The 21313-nt window shown below is 47.0% G+C and overlaps 1 protein-coding gene across 4 annotated transcripts in view; it reads left to right on the top strand.

The window, feature by feature from the left end:
* LOC142158666 (NFX1-type zinc finger-containing protein 1-like) overlaps positions 1-21313 on the top strand; it is a 162457-nt gene that overhangs the window by 47721 nt on the left and 93423 nt on the right. For 3 of the 4 annotated variants that reach the window (XM_075212852.1, XM_075212854.1, XM_075212853.1), the window contains one exon: positions 12421-12507. The exons of the other annotated variant lie outside the window; for it this stretch is intronic. In XM_075212852.1, the coding sequence (XP_075068953.1) occupies positions 12421-12507 (87 nt within the window). The remainder of the gene's footprint in view (positions 1-12420; positions 12508-21313) is intronic. 4 annotated transcript variants of the gene reach the window in all.

The raw sequence follows: 21313 nt of genomic DNA on the forward strand, positions 1-21313 counted from the left end.
AAGCACCTGTGGTCAACACCACGTTGCCTGATCTTGGAGTCTCATTCCCCATGAGTCTCTGAAGGTGTTCCTGTGTTTCCTTGTTTATTCAGCCCTGCTGATTCCTGTGGTTTCCAAACCACTTCTACCTCTGTGGTTTCCAAACCACTTCTGCTACTGTGGTTCCCATACCACTCCTACCATCTACTGAATCATCGTGACTGTGAGCTGATTCCTATCCGCTGCCTCCGTGCACTACAGTCTTCTAATCACTTCTACTCTACCATTTATTATTGGGACTGTTAGCTGATGCCTATCCGCTGCCTCCGTGCACTACAGTCTTCAACCTGCAACTCGTCTGTGTTTCATCATCGTGACTGCTAGCTGATTCCTATCCGCTGCCTCCGTGCACTACAGTCTTCAACCTGCAACTCGTCTGTGTTTCATCATCGTGACTGCTAGCTGATTCCTATCCGCTGCCTCCGTGCACTACAGTCTTCAACCTGCAACCCGTCTGTGTTTCATCGTGACTGTTTGGCTGATTCCTATCCGCTGCCTCTGTGCGCTTCAGTCTTCAGTCCTTGTCAACGCTCCCGTGTTTCCTTGAGTCTGCCTCCACTATTGCTACCCGCTATTCTCCGTGATCAACAGTGCCTGTTCAACTCTGCTCTCCCGTGTCCCATCGTTACTGCACCTGCTGGTTGCTATTGGCTACCTCCGTGTTCCCGCAGAGACCCGCTGCTGCTACTCCTCAGCACTACTCATCCATCTACTGCTGATCCGCTCTCCACGCTTTCCTGTGTTCCCTGCTGGTCTACCTTCCCGTGCGCTGCACCTACTAGACCACCGCTTCACCCATCCAGGGACTTCGCATCCTGCCGGCCTCCTGCCGTTCAGGTATCTCTGCACTCCTGTCTGACTGCCTCCTGAACCACGGTATGCATACTTCTCATTGACTGTGCTGTGTATTGCATACCTTGCTGGACTGTGTTGGTTCTCCTCTGGAGTGTGCTGTCCGCTGAGTCTATTGCCATCATTGACTGTGTTATCTCATGCTGGACTACTTCAAGAGACTTTCTATATTGGCAGTATTGTTCAGTCATTTATACATTTATATTGTGCATATTACTGTGGATCAAAGTCAAGGTGCCCGTGTATATATTGTGTTGCAGTCTCTCCCCGTGCACCTCCTCACATATATATTCAGTAGTACAACTTGCTAGTGGCAGACCACTGACTCCTGTTTACAGTTTCACCTGTTCCAGTATCCTCTCATATAGCAGTGGTACAACTTGCTAACGCAGACCACTGACTCCCCGGATATCTTCACTTGGATTCCATTCCTTCACTCAGACAGCGGTACAACTTGCTATCCGCAGACCGCTGACTCTCATCACCTCCTCGTTTCTGTTGGACATTCTTCCTCACTATAGCAGTGGTACAACTTGCTACCGCAGACCACTGACTACCCTCACGTGTCCTTTGTCCATACAGTTCCTCGTGTATTACTACCTCCATATTGCCAGTGCTGCTAGTCATAGACTTTCCTGAGCATCTCATCATCTGCTATTTCCTGTTCCGTGATCACCCTGCTACCAGAGTACCATATTACCACCTATACTTCTCTGGTAAGCCTATCACCTGGTGATCCCTGGGTAAAGACTCCTAGTGCCCGTGACACTGTTTAACATAGCCCCAATGCAAGGATAGGGAATGAAAGTGTATATCAGGATGTCATCCAAGTAAACAACCAGGAAGTGGTCGAGATATTTACGGACAACTTCATTAATCAGGTCTTGAAATACAGCAGGTGCGTTACTAAGACCAAACGGCATGACCAGATATTCATAGTGGCCAGAGTGTGTGTTGAATGCCGTCTTCCATTCATCTCCCTCTCTTATGGGGATGAGGTTGTACACTCCACTGAGATCGATTTTGGTGAAGAGAGTAGCAGCCCTTAGCTCATCGAATAGTACAGGGATGAGAGGAAGAGGATAGGTGTTCTTGACTGTGATTTGATTAAGTCCCCGGTAGTCAATGCAGGGCCGCGATCCACCATCTTTTTTGACACGAAGAAGCATCCAGCTCCCACTGGAGATTTAGATGGCCTGATGAACCCTTTCTCAAGATTTTCCTCAATATAAGCCTGCATGACCTTGGTCTCGGGACCGGAGACAGAATACAAACGCCCCTTAGGTAGTCTGGAACCAGGAATCAGCTCAATGGCACAGTCGAAGTCACGATGAGGTGGTAGAGAGTCAGCAGCCTTTTTAGAGAACACAACCTGGAACTCCTGGTATTGAGAGGGAAGCTGCTCAGGAACTGATTGCAGGATCCGGAGGGGCAAGGTCAAGCAGGACTTCGAACAATAAGGGCTCCACTGAATAATTTCTCCTTTAACCCAATCCACAACAGGATTATGGAGGGAAAGCCAGGGATGGCCCAAAATTAAAGGAACAGACGGAAAGTCTATGAGGAAGAAGGTTAGGGTCTCAGAATGAAGAGCTCCCACATTTAGCTGCAGCAAGGCGGTCTCCCAAAGAATCTTGCCACCAGGTAAAGGACTACCATCTAGGGCACAAATTGTAATTGTGGATTTGAGCTTTACAGTAGGGATTCCAGTAGTGCGAACGGACCCAATGTCCAGGAAGTTGCCAGCAGCTCCACTGTCAATGAAGGCCAAGCGGGCCATGGAACAGGCACCGAAGGTGACATGCGCGGAAACCGAAACAGCAATTTTTGGGGAAACAATTTGCAGACCTAGGTGAACATTTCTCTCTTTCCCTAGGCATGCTCTTTTCCCTGTTTGTTTGGGGCAAGAGCGGGAGAAGTGGCCCTTGATGCCACAATAGAGGCAGAGGCCTTGTGACCACCTTCTGTCCTTTTCCTCAGAAGAGAGACTGTATGCCCCTAGTTGCATGGGCTCCTCAATGTCTGCAGATATGGGAACACAAGCAGAAGGAAAAGAAGGAGCCTTTTTTCCACCTTCCTCTCCTTGATTCTCCTATCGATCTTGATGGCGAGTTGCATTAGGGTCTCCAAAGAAGTTGGAGAAGGATACTGCACCAGAGAGTCCTTGATCAGCTCTGACAGCCCTAAGCGAAACTAGCTGCGTAACGCTGGATCATTCCATTCGCTGTCATTCAACCATCGACAGAATTCAGCACAGTACTCCTCTGCAGAGCGCCGGCCTTGCTTCAAGGCCCTCAGATGAGCCTCAGTGGAGGCCACTCGATCCAGGTCATCATAGAGCAGACCCAATGCATTAGAGAAGGCTTCCACAGATTGCATGGTAGGACTAGTTTGAGCCAGACTAAAGGCCCAAAACTGGGGGTCACCCTGGAGGAGGGAGATGATGATACCGACCCTCTGTTGATCCGAACCGGAAGACCGAGGTCTCAGCCGAAAATAGAGCTTACAGCTCTCCTTGAAATTCCGGAACAAGGCTCTGTTCCCAGAAAACCGGTCCGGCAAATTTAACTTTGGTTCCACCGCAGGAGCCAAGGTGGCTTGTGAAGTTCTAGAGGTTTCCTCTTGAGCAGACAAACGCTGGGGTAAACCCTGGACTATCTGCGACAGGGTCTGAATTTGACCAGCCAGGACTGGGCTGGGGACAAGTTGGTTCTGCTTTCATCCATCCCGATGATTTCCTCCTGGAAATTTATTTACTGGCCGGTTATAATGTTAGGTTGACGGTCTGATCTTTATACGCTCACCGGTACTCTAATGCCCACAGAACTTAACTCCAGGCGTAGTGTGAGTTGGTAATACAGGCCCATAGCATACAAAGGCATTTATAGATGGTTTAATTACTACTACCTCTTACACACAATTTTTCGATCCACATTTAACATGCGCCCTCTCTCGTCTGGTCAATCCATGACCGACTCCTTCTCTTTCCTTTCTGACTTTCAGCATTTCTTCACCTGCTGTACCACTCTCCCCTCACCTCTTCCCCACTTTTTCTTCTTCACACAATCTCTTCTTTTGCTCCTTCCTACACATCTGCTTACTATCTCTGAGTCGCCCCTTAGGTATTTCCTTCTGCTGTGAAGGAGCCCCTCAGGCCCCTGCTTATACCCATCTGTTATCATGTCCCTTAAATCACTTACCATCAATGTTAAGGGGCTTAACACTCCCAAGAACAGCTGCATTCTTTTGGCAGCCCTTTATTATTGTCAGGCAGAAACAGTTTTCCTAAAGGAAATACACCTGGTCTCCCCATGTGTCTCTCCAAGACAAACTTCTCCCAAATGACTATACTTTCTATTCCCACATGTATAGACTATTTATTTGTAGTCTTGGCCTCTAAACTCTCCAGTGCGATGATTTGTCTGTTCGTCTGGACAGACTACATGGGGGTGCTTCTTCAGCTTAATGTTACCACCCTCCCTTGGCAGCACCCCTCTTGAAGACTGGATGACACTTTTTTGCTCAGCCCCATCTCCTATCAGGAACTTTTGGAGGCTCTCACTGACTACTTTCCTCTCAATGGTTCCCCTGACCTTCCCCCGTTAATTGTTAGGGAGGCTCACAAAGCCACCATTCTTAGCAAGCTTATTGACATAAGTGCTACTCTGCATCAGAAGGATAGTTAACTTCTGCTGGGCCTGCAAGCCCAGCACCTCTCGCTTCTCTCCTAACACCAGGGTTCCCTTGATCCCGCACATCTTCACAAGTTGTCAACTGTGAGGGGCTCAAAGTAGTCTTATCCAAGAAAACAGCGAGGTCCATTAAGTGGACCAGCAGCTCTTCTATGAGAAGAGCGACAAGACAGACTCCCTCCTGGCCCATAGGCTATGGCAGAGACACACCTGCAATGTGATTTCTTCCATTAAGGGCTTCCAGGGTCATACCATCTACCACTCTGATGCAATTGTCACAGAGTTTTGTGAATTCTTCTCTACCCTCTATGACCTGGATGCCTCTAGCCTGCCGTCTTCTGACCTCGGTTGAGAGTATAGGCTATCGTATAGGCTATCTGTGTTCCTGTCCCATCCCTAGGCTCTCCCTGATAGCACTCAAGCACCTCAGTTCTGATATCACTGAGGACGAGACCATTGTTACCTTATGCTTCATGAAAGACGCTTCTGCTCCAGACCCCGATGACTTACCAGCTATGTACTATAAGAAGTTTGCTGGTGTTGTTAGGCCCCAAGCTCACCTCATGGTTATATTCCTCTTAGAAGGGGGTACATTTGTCTCTACAACTACACATACTGGGATCACTGTCATCATAAGGACGGCAAGGGTCCCTCCCTCGGTAGCAGCTACCATCTCATCTCCTTGCTAAATGTCGACCTCAAGATCTTCTCTAAAATCTTAGCAAACCGTGTCAATGTGATACTCTCAAACCTTGTATACCCCGACCAAGATGGTTTTGTCCCGGGCCGACAGGCAGCGGACAACACCAGACGGACCATTTACTTGGCCCACCGTTAATGAGCGCAGGTTGTCCTCTCTCTTCCTTTCTCTTGACACTAAGAAGGCCTTTGGCAGCATTGGGTGGCCCTTCATGATGAGGGTTCTCGCCTCCTATGGCTTTTGGCCACCGGGATCTCGGCTCTGTATAATAATCCCACTGAATCTGTCCAAGTGAACGGATGCCCCACTCCCCTCTTTCAAATACGCAACAGGACTCAACAGGGGTGTCCCGTATCCCCCCTCCTCTTTGCTCTTGTCATAGAGCCATTAGCTACCACCTCAATCCAGAAATTACTATGGTAGCAGCACGGTGGCGAAGTGGTTAGCACTTCTGCCTCACAGCGCTGGGGTCTTGAGTTCAATTCCTGACCATGGCCTTATCTGTGTGGAGTTTGTATGTTCTACCTTTGCTTGCGTGGGTTTGCTCCGGGTGCTCCGGTTTCCTCCCACACTCCAAAAATATACTGTCACTCACCGGACGGTGAGTGCCTCTGCTCTTGTGCGTGGTTCTCTCTCCTTCCTGCCGGCGCCTGTCCTGAGCCGCGGTCATCCGCCATCTTGATAGGACTGCGCATGTGCAGGATCCCTGAACTCTTATGACCTTGCTTTTAACTCAATTGGTGGATCAATCACCTCTCCCTATTTAAGGCACCTGTGGCCTTTGTATCGTTGCCTGATCTTGATTCTCACTCCCTGTGAGTCTCCGAAGGTGTTCCCTGTGTCCTGCTCGTGTCTTCAGTTTCCTGCTGATTACCTGCTCTGATCATCGGCGGTTCTCATACCCGCTACAGACTCCTAGCTCTCCTGCTCGTGTCTTCTGTTTCCTGCTGGATTACCTGCTCTGCTCATCGGCGGTTCCCATACCCGCTACAGCCTCCCAGCTCTCCTGCTGTGTCTGCACCAGGACAAGCCTCTCTACTCAGCGGCGGTATGCATACTTGTTATTGACTATTAACTGTTATCCTGCATATCTGCCTTGGACAAGTTTCTCTACTCAGCAGCGGTATACATACCCGCTATAGACTATTAGCTGTTATCCTGCATATCTGCTTTGGACAAGCCTCTCTACTCAGCAGCGGTATACATACCCGCTATAGACTATTAGCTGTTACCCTGCATATTTGTTTGGACAAGCTTCTCTGCTCTCCAGCTGTATACGTACAGCCATAGACTATTACTATTACTCTACTTACCCGCACCTGGACAGGTCCTCACCTCCTCGCAGTGGTACAACTTGCTATCCGCAGACCACTGACTTCTCCGCTACCTACCTGCACCTGGAGAAGTCTTCCCATCACAGCAGTGGTACAACTTGCTATCCGCAGACCACTGACTTCCCCGCTACCTACCTGCACCTGGACAAGTCTTCCCATCACAGCAGTGGTACAACTTGCTATCCGCAGACCACTGACTCCTTCGCTACCTACCTGCACCTGGACAAGTCTTCCCAAAACAGCAGTGGTACAACTTGCTATCCGCAGACCACTGACTTCCCCGCTACCTACCTGCACCTGGACAAGTCTTCCCATCACAGCAGTGGTACAACTTGCTATCCGCAGACCACTGACTCTCCCGCTACCTACCTGCACCTGGACAAGTCTTCTCATCACAGCAGTGGTACAACTTGCTATCCGCAGACCACTGACTCTCCCGTTACCTTCCTTCACCTATTCACGTCCGCCCGGCTCTTCTTGGTTGATACCTGCCTCTGCACTATAGTTGCAAGTCGCTGACTTTCCTACCATTATAGCTGCGAGTCGCTGACTCCTATCTACTCCATTGACATTCTCTCTCCACCTGCTGTTGTATAACGTTCCTACTATTCACCCTACTGCCCAGAGGATCGCTGTGTAAACCCCACCCCTCTGGTAAGCATTATCATCTGGTGAATCCTGGGTAGAACTCCTAGTGACATATACTAGTATTTTAATTGGCTGCTATCAAAAATTGACCCTACTCTCTGTCTCTGTGTGTGTGTGTGTGTGTGTGTGTGTGTATGTTAGGGAATTTAGACTGTAGCTCCAATGGGGCAGGGACTGATGTGAATGAGTTCTCTGTACAGCGCTGCGGAATCAGTGGTGCTATATAAATAAATGGTGATGATGATGATGGTAACACTACCTTCTGGTAATCATAAGATTGCACTCTACGCATATGATATCCTCCTCATGGTGACCAATCCCTTGATCTCCCTTCCTAACCTATTCCAGGAGATGTTTTCTCGACCCTCTGCGATTTCACAATCCATGCCGTCACAATAGACATCCTGGTCATCTACCCCCGCCCCCCCCTTATTTAACTGTATTGAAAAACAACTTGGCTAATGATCTCTAGGCTTGGCCGGGTCACCCTACTCCCCTGACTATTGTAACTCTTTCATACCCTTCCATACGGATCCCTTCTCTAATTATTCTACATTGTAAAAATATCTGATGCGCTTTATTAAGCCACAGGGTCACGGTGTGCATCCTGCAACGTTCCCCCATGGCAGTTAGTCTTGGCATACCAAATCTACAGAACTATTATCACACAGCCTGGTTAGGTCAATGTGTTCAGTGGTACTCCCCTCCCCCTCCAGGGACCAGAGTTTGGGTAAATATAGAATCAGGCTTATAGGAGGCTCTCCAGTATCCTCTGGCTTCCCCCATGCAACTTCTGACCGTTGCTTGCACACATCCATTGGTTGCTCTTTCCTTATCCATATTTTACTGCTGTAATCGGTGGGCTGCCCTCTCCCCATCCCCTCCGATCCTTATCCCCCTCTGGTCCAACCCAGTCTTCAGGCCACTCTCGACAGATGTACTCTGTTTGGGCAGGGGCAGGAGACCTCATCATCAACCAGTTCTCCAGAACAGCAACCTTCCCTCAGTTCTCTGATCTTGCTAAACTACCTGTTTTTTCAATGGGACTGTTCTACCAATATCTGCAGGACAGGCATTTATTTTCACTCAAATCCCAAGTCCTAGCTAGACCACCCACTGTATTAGAGAATCTATGCCTCTCCGCTCCGTCCTCAAAAGGTCTTATTTCTACACTCTGTAAAGTGCTACTGCTCTCGAATGACACTAAAAACCATTTCCAGTTGAACTGGGAGGCGAACTTCAGTGAAACATTGGACCAAGGGGATTGGTCTGATATCTTTGAATGGACGGCGTGCTGCTCTATCAGTGTCCGCATGAAACAAAACGCATGTAAACTGCTCCATAGGTTGTACTATGTCCCCACCAGGTGAGTGATGACTGCTGGAGGAACTGTGACTGCACTGGCACTTTCCTGCATGTGTGGTGGAGCTGTCTCAGGCTTCGTCTCTTGTTGTCCATTCCAGTCTCTTTCGGTTCTGCTGTCCTGGGTGTCTCCATTTCACTAAACCCCAAACATGTGCCCCTTCCCTTGCCATCCCTGACCTCTCTTCCCACACCCACAATTTATTCCAACTTATCGTGAGCGCGACAATCTGCCAGATCACAACCTCTTGGAAGAACCTCTCTCCTTCGATACTACACTTGGTCTGCAGCCTGGTGTGGCATATTTACCAAATGGAACATACCACCAGCATCCTAAGGGGTTCCTCCGTGTCCTTTCACAAAGTCTGGGCTCTTACCATAATAAACTGCTGCTCCGTTACTAGCCAGGCCTTTACTTCAAGCAGACGTACTATTTTACCATCTCATTACTCCTCACTTTACATTTGAATCTCCTCCCTATCTTCTCTAGACCCTTTACCATCCCCCGTCTTTCACCTCTACCTTCCCATTTATTCTTCTTTCTTTTCTTTTCCCCTCCTTCTCCTGATGCATGTTAAAATATGCATTGCTGCTGGTTGTATCGAGGAACCCATTTTCATTTTATATACGTGCTTTCCTTGGCAAGCCAATTGTCAACTCTATATGATGTTTTGCATAAAGTTACTTACCCATTATCTTTTTATTCCTAACTGCTTCTGGTCTGTTTTATGTCTCTACACGTTGTTTCTCATGCAATGTTATCAATTAACAGTATTTTTTTTTTTTAAAAAAACCCAAAGGCATTTGTATGATAAACAGATTAATACAATTATGCAGTTTTAGAAGGTAGCACAAATACAATCTGATTGGTGGCTATAGGCAATATCTCCACTTTTCCAAACCCGCAATTTAGTAAATATACCCCTCAATCTCTATTCCCTAAGTACTTTTCCCTACACTTCACCCTTGTCACTAGATCACAGTCCTGTTAAAAGTTCTTACAAATATTCTTCTGGTCTCCCTGCCTGTCCCCTACCTTACTAACAACAACAAAAATACTCAGTCCATGTAAATCTTTAATAATTTAAACATGGGTTACTTATCCCCACTGTTCTCCAACTTGTGTGTCCAGGATGGCTCCGATCTGCAGTAAACGCTTCCACTCCTCACTGAAAAGCCTTGTTCACTTTCTCTTTGTTTCTCCCTCTATGTGGTCTCACTATCACTCAGACCTCTCCTTAGTCTCTTCCTGACAGGCTGCAGGGGACTCCCCCAGGATTTATGTCTCCTGGAGTGACTCTCAGAATATCCAACTGTCCTTTGCAACAGCTGCTTGATACACTCCCCCTCCCCACTGCACCTGGGAGATATAATTCTCTGCTGGCAGGGGAGGTATTTAAAGGTCAAGTGCGACCCACTCACCGGTACTACACATGTATTGTTCAAATTTTCAGTACTCAGTTTTTTTTTTATATAATTTGTTTTTTATTGAAAATGAAACGGCATATACATATGCATATAGCATTATAAGCACATTTGAACCTTACTGCTAGCTGTATATTAAATAACATCATTCAAGAAGCTTGCAACACCCGTAAGGCAGTTCGTTCATTGGACTGGGAAGATTGACATCAGGTTCTGCAAACAGAACTGTAGGAAATGTGACTGAACACACCAAAAGATGTGTAAATGCTTAATTACTCTGTTGGATAGGGGATAGACAAAAGAATGGAAGAAGCGGATGGGAAAGTGAAGGATGGGGGGCTTGGGCTTCATTTATTCCATTGGGCATACAATGTGGTATCTTTGAATTCGATCCACTCAAACAAAAGTAGGTAATATACTTCTAAATTTATCAGCTGGGGAGTACATCATATTGTCCATAGACATATAAAAGTCTAAACGTTCAAACCATTCCTTGATAGAGAGGGATGTTGGAGATCTCCAGTGGTCCGGCATCAAAGTCTTTGCAGCACTGCTGAGATACTTCAAAGTAGATTTTTTTACATTGGGAGACAGGTGATTTGGTATCATTGAGTAGCCAAAATTTCAGGCAATTTGGTAACCCAGTTCGCACAGTTGCTTTGGAGATAAGTAAAACTGTATCCCAGTTGGCATCTCCAGCAAAGGTCTGGGTACCCGGAAATCATTTTAGCTAATAGGCTGGTACACACATTACCACAGAGTCAACACTTTATATTGTGTTTCAATCACTCGCACGCTAATTGAGCTGGCTTGGGTACGCTGGAATATGTCATCCCAATCTTGCTCGGGAATAGCGGATCCCAGCTCATGCTCCAATCGATAGTGAATTTAGATAATTTATTAGAGGAGTGTTCAATCAGGATTCGATATATGGAGGACAAGGTGTGCCTCGGATACTAAGGAGCGGCAAATAAGGACTCAAATTGCTTGAATGTTGTCCCTGCCATCTCGCGGACCCCCAGGGAGCAAAGTGTCTCAACTATAAGTGCCTTCACACCTCTGCATTAGGTAATTCAGGGTAGGAGAAATTTTCTGGAGTTTTGTAGTGGGAAGTGACGATTGCCAAGGAGCTAGATTGATCTGTGTACATAGTGTATATATCCCTCGATCCAAACCCATTGTTTGTCTGACCCCCCTCTTGTCCAATCAAGGACTCTATTCAGCATGACAGCATTGTAGTATGTTGAGAAGTGTGGCAGTTTTAAGCCACCAGCATATTTGCGTCCGTATAAAATGTCATGGTTGAAACAGGGTCGTCTACCTCTCCAAACAATATGTTGTATGGCCCTTTGTATATAGTTGAATCAAGAGGTGGAAATATGGATTGGAAGTGTATGTAATAGATAAAGGACTCTAGGGAGTAAATTCATTTTCACAATGTTAACTCTACTTATCAGGGAAAAGTCCTTCAGGAGCCAGTCTCTGAGGTTGTTATGGATGGTTGCAGTTATGGAAGGAAATTGTTTGTATAAAAATTGAGATGTCCTTGTTTATGATTACCCCCAAGTATTTTCTTTGGGCAGGTTGCCAGACTTCAAACCTCCAACTATGTTCACCAGTGTTGAAATATTAAGGGCCATGGATTTTGAACAATTAATTAAAGTTGAAGAGATACCCAAAAGTGCGAAATTCTGACATTAAGGTCAGAATCGAAATTACAGGGTTCGTGAGGATAGCAAGAAGTTCATCTGCAAAAAGAGCAAGTTTAAATTCTTTATCTCCCATTCACAATCCAGAAATATCTGGGTTCACTCTAATGGACCGAGCTAAAGCCTCCATACAAAGGATGAAAATCATTGGGGACAAGGGACAGACTTGTCTCGTTCCATTTGTGATTTCAACTAGTTCTGACATGTCTCCATTGACGATGACCCTAGCTGTTGGATGTGAGTATAACGTTCGAATCCGTTCCAAACTCAATGGCCCTAAACCCAGATGGCTTAGTATACCCTGCATGAAGTCCCAGTCTACACTATTGAATGCTTTTTCTGCGTCTGTGGACAACAGGACAGTTGGATTATTAGTGGATGTAGCAGACTGGACCAAGTCAATTATTTTTGTGGTATTGTCACGTGCCCGGCGGCCTGTACAAATGTTTGTTTGCTCTTTACATAGAGGCAAGGAAGCCTAAATGCAAATTGAGTATTAACCGTTCCTGGGCCAGAGGTTTGAGAACATTTTCACTTTATACTGAGACGCTAGTTTTTGATGTGCACATAAACCATGTCTCTGTAAAAAAAAAAGAAAATCAACATTGCTCATAGTTTTTTTTTACATATATTCAATTAAGTTATCTTGTCTGTTGTAGGTAGTCACAACAGCCACAGCCAAGGACAAAGTGGAGGTCACAGCAGGCCTAATCCTACAGGCAGCAATGATTCCAAAAAGACACACGGTAAGAGAACAGCTGTAGAAAACGGTACATTTTTCATGTGCATCATCCCTTTTTTCAGTTCTGGGGGTAAATGTAGCAAGCTGCGAGTTTGCAACTCCAGCTATTTTCTCAGGAGAGTTGAAACTAGCCGATGTATGAAGCTGAGTTTTCATACAAAATCGCCAGAGTTCTGCTTCTGTCAAAATCGCTACTTGCAAAATCGCCAGAGATCAAACTCACCACTGTTTGCCACTGCAGCTATACAAGTCTACAATGTATGAAGCTGCGAGTTAGCAAACTCAGGAGAGTTTGCTTCTAAAGACGCCAGATACAACACGCTGCTTGATAGCAGCGTGTTGTATCAACACATCACTGTTACACTGCCCTGGCAGTGTTAAAATGTTAAAGAACAGATAAAAGTTTTTTTTTTAAAAAAAAAGCGTGGGGTCCCCCCGCAATTTATGCTTAACCCTAGTGCTGCCTGACTAGTGCTGGTCCCGTGAAAATCGGGGAAAAATTTTGCGTGGGGTTCCCCCGATTTTCACTTTACCAGCACTAGGCAAACCCCAGCCAGGGTTGGCGGCACTATAGCAGGGGAACGTGCGGCAGGGGTCCCCCTGCCATAATGACTAACCAACCCAAGACTGTTCAGCGCTGGGCTGGATTCCCTAGGGAGTGGGGTCCGCTGAAAAAAACGAGCGGGGCCCCCCCCCCTAGAAAGAACCAACCCAGTGCTGATAGCACTAGGGCTCTTCCTACTACCCCTGGGCTGTGGGTAGTAGGGTAATACGGCGTAAAGTAGTAAAAAAACAAACTGACACCAATTTTGTTTGTGGAACTACAAGTCCCAGCCAGGTTGCCAAAAACAGTGTGGCCATGCTGGTGCTTGTATAACTACAAGCACCAGCATACCCACGGCAGCCAGGGCATGTTGGCACTTGGAGAACCACAAGTGCCAACATGCCCTGACATCCCTGGCTTGCTGGGCCCTGAAGTTCCACAAAGAAAAAAGTTTACAAAGCCACAACACCCTCATACAAACCACACATATTTATTAAAAATAATAAACCCCACAATAAAGACACTAACCACCCTCTTTTAAACCACAAGTATTTATTAAAAATAATAAAACCCAAATACTTACCAATGATGTCTTCTTTCTTGATGGCTTGGTCCTGTCCTTAAGTATTTGTAAATCCATCTTGCCAGCTTGCCCCAGTCCCAGCCATTTATACCTCCATAAGGGAATCTTTTCCAACAGGAACTCTTCGCCCAGAAGGGGCACATATTTGTAACATCCCGACTCTTAAGGCTTGATTGAAGTTCTTAAAAAAAATAAACTTGAGGCCCGGCAAACACCTCCTACCTAGTAGGAGGTCCTAGCCGCAATGCTCTTACGCCGTTTGCGTAAGAGCTAACTACTGTATTATGGCATTTTCCCACGCTAGTGGGGAAATCACATAATACTGTATTTAGCGCTTACGCAAGTAACGTAGCGCATTGCGCATGCGCTACGCTACTTTCGTAACCTGTAATACAGTAAATTCAGGTTACGCAAGTAGCGTAGCGCATGCGCAATGCGCTACGTTACTTGCGTAAGCGCTAAATACAGTATTATGTGATTTCCCCACTAGCGTGGCCACACTGTTTTCTGCAACCTGGCTGGCTGGGACTTGTAGTTCCACAAACAAAATTGGTGTCAGGTTTTTTTTTTTACTACTTTACGCCGTATTACCCTACTACCCACAGCCCAGTGGTAGTAGGAAGAGCCCTAGTGCTATCAGCACTGAGCTGGTTCTTTCTAGGGGGGGGCCCGCTCGTTTTTTTCAGCGGACCCCACTCCCTAGGGAATCCAGCCCAGCGCTGAACAGTCTAGGGTTGGTTAGTCATTATGGCAGGGGGACCCCTGCCGCGCTTCCCCCGCTATAGTGCCGCCAACCCTGGCTATAGTGCCGCCAACCCAGTTGATTTATTAGTGGATGTAGCAAACTGGACCAAGTTAATTATTTTTGTGGTATTGTCATGTGCCTCATGGCCTGGGACTTTTATGTCCACGTTTAGCAGCAATTTGGGTCTATAAACTGGGACACAGCACAGGGTCTTTCCCCTCCTTGGGGAAAACTGTGATATGGGCTGTCGGAGAATGACAAGAAAAGTAAGATTGTGCGGATACAGAGTTAAAGGCCTGAAGCATGAGTGGGACCAATTTAACATAGCTGATGAGGTTGAAAAAAGACACCAGTCCATCAAGTTCAACCTATTTTGGATCTCCTGCGATCCTGCACTTATATTTGAAATTGATCCAGAGTAAGCAACCGCCAATATGTTTTAATTGTGAAAATCCCCCCAGACTCAATATTGCAGTCCTATTTTTACCCTATATCCACTACTATCCTACATTTTAATTAACGGTCGTATCCCTGGATACACCTTTCCGCTAAAAATTTGGTATAGAATACCGATTTTTTTTTTTACCATGACCGCATTGAGACCTCGGTAATCAATACAGGGGCGGAGAGACCCGTCCTTTTTTCTGACAAAAAAAAAAAGCCCACTCCGGCTGGAGAGACAGACGGCCTGATGAAGCCCCTCTGTAGATTTTCTTTGACATATACTGACATGGCCGAGGTTTCAGGCTGGGAAAGTGGAAAGACTCTTCCTCTGGGAGGATCCTTCCCCGGGAGCAATTCTATCGGACAATCCCAACTGCGCTGGGGAGGCAAAAGCTCAGCTTTGACCTTATCGAATACATCCGCGAAGTCTTGATACTGAGGAGGTAATCCCGGGAGAAACGTTTTGTAGCGGAAGATAGAATCTTAACTGGCTTGACTTGAGCTAGGCAGTTGGACCGACAATGAGATCCCCAGGCCAGAATTTCAGAGGTATTCCAATCCAAGCTAGGAGAATGTATACTAGGCCAGGGCAGACCTAAGATAGTGCAGCAAAACAAAGAATGAGATTGTTTCGGAATGCAGAACCCCAATACGGAGAGTAAGTGGTTTAGTTTGCTAGCGAACCATACTTCCTGGGAGTTGAGACCCATCCATGGCAGTGATGGTAACAGGTGCCTCTAAGGGTAACACAGGAATAGAACACTGATATACTAGAGACCAGGAAATAAAATTCCCTGCAGCACCCGAATCTACTAGTGCTTGAGACAATTCTTCAGAGGAACCCCATAATACGGAAACTGAGAAAACAAGCAGAGGATGGGAAGGATTTACATGTCCCCAGTCTGACCTCCCCCGGAGCAGACTAGGGCCTGGCATTTCCCGACTTCTTTGGACAGGAATTCAGAAAGTAGCCCGGCTCGCCACAATAAATACATAACTTGTTAAGACGTCTCCTATCCCTCTCTTTGGATGTTAAGCGAGTCCTCCCGATCTGTATAGGCTCTTCAGGAGTAGGAGAGGTTGAGTGGGAACGAGGAGCGGATTTGAAATATGAGCAGTTAGGTTGTTCTTTCTCCGCTGACCTTTTGCGGAAGCGAAGGTCCACTTTATTACAAAGAGAGATTATCGCATCCAGAGTGGTAGGAAGTTCTTGAGGTGCCAGTACGTCCTTAATTTTGTTCGATAGCCCTTGCCAGAATGCTGCTACCAAGGCGTCATTATTCCAGGACAGTTCTGAGGAAAGGGTATGAAATTTAATGACATACTTGCCGACTGTGTTAGCACCTTGACGAAGCCTGAGAATGCTGGCAGAGGCTGAAGAAACTCGCCCGGGCTCATCAAAGATCCGCCGTAAAGTAGCTAAGAAGACTAAGTAGTTGCTGAGTAAAGGATCCTCTCACTCCCATAGGGGAGAGACCCATGCCAAGGCCTGACCGAACAACAAGGAAAGCTATTTTAGACCTATCGGAAGGAAATTTTGGGGCTGTAGTTCAAACTGTATGGAGCATTGGTTAATGAAACCACGACAGAGTTTGGGGTCCCCATCAAATTTTGCCAGTGTAGGTAGTCTCAGAGAAGAGGACGGACTCTGTGGAGTAGAGCGCTGGTCTTGAGGAGAGGCAGCAACAGATGGCTGAGCAGCCTGTAGAATATCCAGGCGACTGGTCTGAGTCTGGAAACATTGTAACAGTTGCCGTTGGATGCTATCCTGTTGCTCGACGCGTGAAACTAGATGCTGTACCAAGTCTCTTGCTGAAGGCTCCACCGGAGGATCAGACATTTGGCCTTTTCTTACTGTCACGGTTGGCTTACAGGAAATTGATCCCTAGGCTCTGCTGAACATGGCTAAGCCCACCCACGGGCGCGGAGTCTAACAGACAGGCGGTTTTCACCAGGAACCCCCGCCAGGAGGTATGGTCTTAGCTGCACCAAGTCTGCAGGTCGCGGTCCCGTGAGTCAGTGTACAGCAGAACGATGTGTGGAAGCCAGGTGAAGTGGATGGAGACGATGGAGTCCACAGATGAGTGGTATAAATACAGGCACAACAATAATATAGGCTGATGGTCAGCAGCCAATGAGTCACTAGGAGTATAGGTGCTCTGTGGTATACAACGAGAGGACAGAGGCTGTCACAATGAAGTACTCTGGAGATGGTAATGGAAGTACTGGAGCAGCAATAGTTCAACACAGCCAGATGCTAAAGGCTGACTGTAGTGGTGGAGGTAACTCGTAGTAACAGCTGATGAGTTCCAGATGAAATAGCAGCTCTGAACGGTAGTGATGAGAGAACTGGAGCTGTCACAATAGAGTACACTGGAGATGGTAATAGAGGTACTGGAGCAGCGATAGTTCAACACGGCCAGAGACTGAGAGCAGACTGGAACACAGGCAAACCACAAGGAGAACAGGAACCAGAACCACAGGCTGCAGGAAGTGAGCTTGAAGAACAGGCATTAGACAGGTGAATCCAGAAGGTTTAAATAGTGCTCCAGAAGTGCTTAGCCAATGAAATAGAGGGAGGAGGTCCTGAAGTGCAATAGGCTTGCACCTGCACAGATCTGAATATAGCTGAATAAACTGGATAATGTCTGATGCTGGGACATGGCAGTTTCCAGATGAATGGACTGCAGATAATGAGACAGGTACTATCTGTGGGACCGGAGCGTTACACAGACTTCTGGTGGCAAGCGGTGGGATAACCGCAGGCGGCTTTTCGTGAACTAATCAGGACAGCAGAGCTATTCATGAGAGGAATAACTGCAGCCAGGAGAATGCACAGGATGTCTGACTACACCAATATGTCCAGGGCGGACCTCAAGACTCTGTGCAGTGCCAAGTGCATCAACATCGGTCATTCGCCAAACAGGGCAGAGATGAGATAGGCGCTAAGGGAATGGCACCACAGCATGGTACCCCAGAGGCTCAGACAGCAGAGATCCCTGCTCAACAGCCTGCAGCGACCTCTATTCAGCAGACTGCTTCCGCACAACCAGCCCCTCTATCCTATGATGAGCGCAGGGCTGCCGGGCTAAAGATCCATCTGGCGGGCTTAGGGTACAACGCATCTGCAGCTGAGCAGACACAGGTCATCGAGGAATGGTGCCAAGATGAAAGGGCACCAGTCACGCAGTCCAGGGGGAAAGCGTCCCCTAGAGGATCAGAATTGACTTCTCTACCTTGCCCTAAATTTGAGGGACTGTGTTGGGAATATTGATGAGCGCATGCTAGTATATTAAATGACTTGCAGGCTACACGCTGTACTCAGAGAGAAATGGGTTAAGCATCTGGTGCCCACACTGCAAGGACGTGCAGTGGAGGCCTACCGTGGGGTGCCCACACAGGACTGTGCGGACTATGATATAGTGAAAGGGCATTCCTTAAACAGTACACTATTACCCCACAGACCTGTCATCTGAAGTTCCGAGACCTCACAAAAAACCTCCACGCCACCCATGAGGAGATTTCCAACCAGCTGCGGGAGTCTGCCAGGATGTGGGTGCGTGGAGCAGGTGCCCAGACCATGGATGAGGTAATACTTAATGTGCCAAGAGCAGTTTCAGCGACAGTGCGCACCGGAGATGACAGAATGGGTGCTGGACAGAAAGCCAGGCACCCTGGAAGCATCTGCCCAGCTGGCGGGTCAGTATGTGGCAGTGAGGCCACACTGACAGAAGCGTCAGGTTAACAGCCAACACCAAAGGACTGTACAAACGGAGACACCCCTCTTTTACTCACCCCCAAAAGCAAGCACCTAACCTTTCGGGTACCATTCGCCAGCCACCGCCCCATCCTGTCCCTGGGAGTTATCAGAGACCCCCGGAGCCCAGGCTGGAGAAGAAGTGCTACCACTGCAGGAAAATCGGTCATTTAAGGATGGACTGTCCCACAGACCCAGAACCCCAGACTCATGCCCCAAATCCAAGTCCTGGGGCCCGGCTGACTTGCTCAACTGGCGAAGAGACGGTTTACACCCCTGCCAGCCCAATAGACTGTGGCGTGTCTGAAGGTGACTCAGCATAGGCAATCACCTGTGTGTCCAAAAGACCCCCTAAAAACATTTGTAGGAACCTGCAGCCGGTCCAAGTGGGACCCCTGCAGGGTGAAGGACTGAGAGACTCAGGGGCCTCAATTACTGTTGTGAGTCCCCATCTTAGTGATCCTGCTGCAGTATTGCAAGATTGCACTGCCAAAGTTACCGTGGCAGATGGACTGGAGAAAGAAGTACCTGTAGCAAGGGTGTATCTGGACTGGGAAGATGGCCAGGAGTTGCGAGATGTTGCTGTTATGGATGGCCTCCCAACTGATGTGATTTTGGGCAATGATGTTGGGTTTGGAATTGAGACCGCATCTCTCAACTCTATTTCCCGGAACCAAGCTGCTATACTACAGTCTTCAGGCTCTACACCTGCAAAACCCAGCTCAGAGGAAAACACCGCAGCTGCTAGAAAACGGCCATCACCAGCAACCACAGCTTCAGACAGCCCAGAGGAAAAGACCACATCTGCTATTTCTTCAGGAAACAGCCAGTCCTTTGCCTTTAGAAATACTACGTCCCCTAGCAATGCAGAGGATGTTGTCTCTTGCCAACCTGATATTGTGGGGGTGCCCAGTGATGCTCCTGTCCCTAGCAGTATGCCAGCTCCGGCGGTGAATATAGCTGACCACAGTGACCCCCCTTTGACTGACCCCACTTTGACTGACCCTAGTCACCCCAACATCTAAGTATCCTGACTTAGATGATAGTGAGGGCCGCAGGGAAGAGTTCAGGGCAGCGCAGCTCTCTGATCCCTCATTGGATGGCATGAGGCGCCAGGCTGGCGGCAGCCTTCCAGCGATGGAGTTGGGGAGTGTGACCTGGCGTAAAGGGTTGTTGTACCATGTACCTAGGAAGGTAGATGGGGATAGACCAGTCTGGGAACAAGTTCAACTGGTGGTACCACGGGGCTTTCATGTGCAACTAATTTCAGTTGCCCCTGAAATCTCTATGGCGGGACACCAGGGCACTGAAGCGCTTGACACAGAACTTCAATTTCTTCAATATTACTGTAAACCTGTGACCTGCAGAATTAGTGACGCTGTGCACTAGCCATTGTGGCCCGACACCCTATTTTTATTGGTCCAAATTACTGATGACCGTTTCGGGGGCGGGGCTAATGATCCGATTCTTCGAGCCCCACCCCCACACACCCACCTGTCCTCATGAACTCCCGGGAAACAACTTCCTTATGTTGGCAAGTATGGCCTACGTCTGTATGTAGATCTAGTCACATCTTACACTTGCGCATAAGAAAAGTCTAATTTCTACCTTTCTTAGCTCTACATCAGATAAATATCTTTTGTTGGATTTGTATACAAAAGTGGGGCCCTGTATAAATTTGATATTAAAACTTTGTTATGATTAAAATAGAGATGTTCGCTGACCCCCGTGTTCTGGTTTTGGATTTGGATTCATTTCGTGTTTTGGTTTTGGCAAAACCGCCCTTGTGTGTTTTTGGTTTTAGTTTTGGATCCCGGTTTTTTTTTTTTTCTTTCTCTCTAAAAGCCTTTTTTTTTTTTTTGCTAAAATCACATATTTTTGCTTTTTTCCCACTCCTACATTATTAACAACCTCAATAACACTAATTTCAAGCCATTTGCAGTCAATTTTGACCACCTCACAGGTCACAATATTATTTTCATACACTTTCAAACAAAGACTGCAGATTTAGAAGACCAAGCCTACCAGACCTATTATTTCTATTTCAGCAATGACAATTAGCAATGGAGTAATGGAGCTCTCCTCTTTATGTGTTACCTATATAACACAGTACAATGTGACTGCAGATTTAGAAGACCAGGGGGTATATTTACTAATCTGTGGGTTAGAAAAAGTGGAGATGTTGCCTATAGCAACCAATCAGATTCTAGTTATAATTTATTTAGTACATTCTACAAAATGAAAGCTAGAATCTAATTGGTTGCTATAGGCAACATCTCTACTTTTTTAATCCTGCAGTTTAGTAAATCTAGTCCCCAGCCTGCCAGACCTATTATTTCTATTTCAGCAATGACAATTAGCAATGGAGCAATGAAGCTCTCCTGAATGTCACTGGAGACTTTGAAGAACACTACTAACCCTTCTCTTTATTTTCTACCTATGATGCTACCCAACTGCAGTAGAGACTGCCAAGAACTGTGCTACCCCATCTGTGTCCCTCTGTGAAATGGCACTGGATCGCCATGGAGGGCGATACTGCTAAGTTCGGGTGTGTTCGGTTCTCGGTTAACCGAGCCTGAGCATCTCTAGATTGAATACATTAAAAAGTATAGCAATAAACTTAGGTGCCACCAATGAAATTGAAAATTGAGCTCACTGTTTCATACACAATATTTACAATGCATAATTGTGTAATACTAATTGTGGGCCTGATTCGTCAGTCCCTTTGAGTGCTCGA

Source organism: Mixophyes fleayi, chromosome 5, assembly GCF_038048845.1.
Source record: "Mixophyes fleayi isolate aMixFle1 chromosome 5, aMixFle1.hap1, whole genome shotgun sequence".
In the NCBI taxonomy this organism is placed as follows: Eukaryota; Metazoa; Chordata; class Amphibia; order Anura; family Limnodynastidae; genus Mixophyes; species Mixophyes fleayi.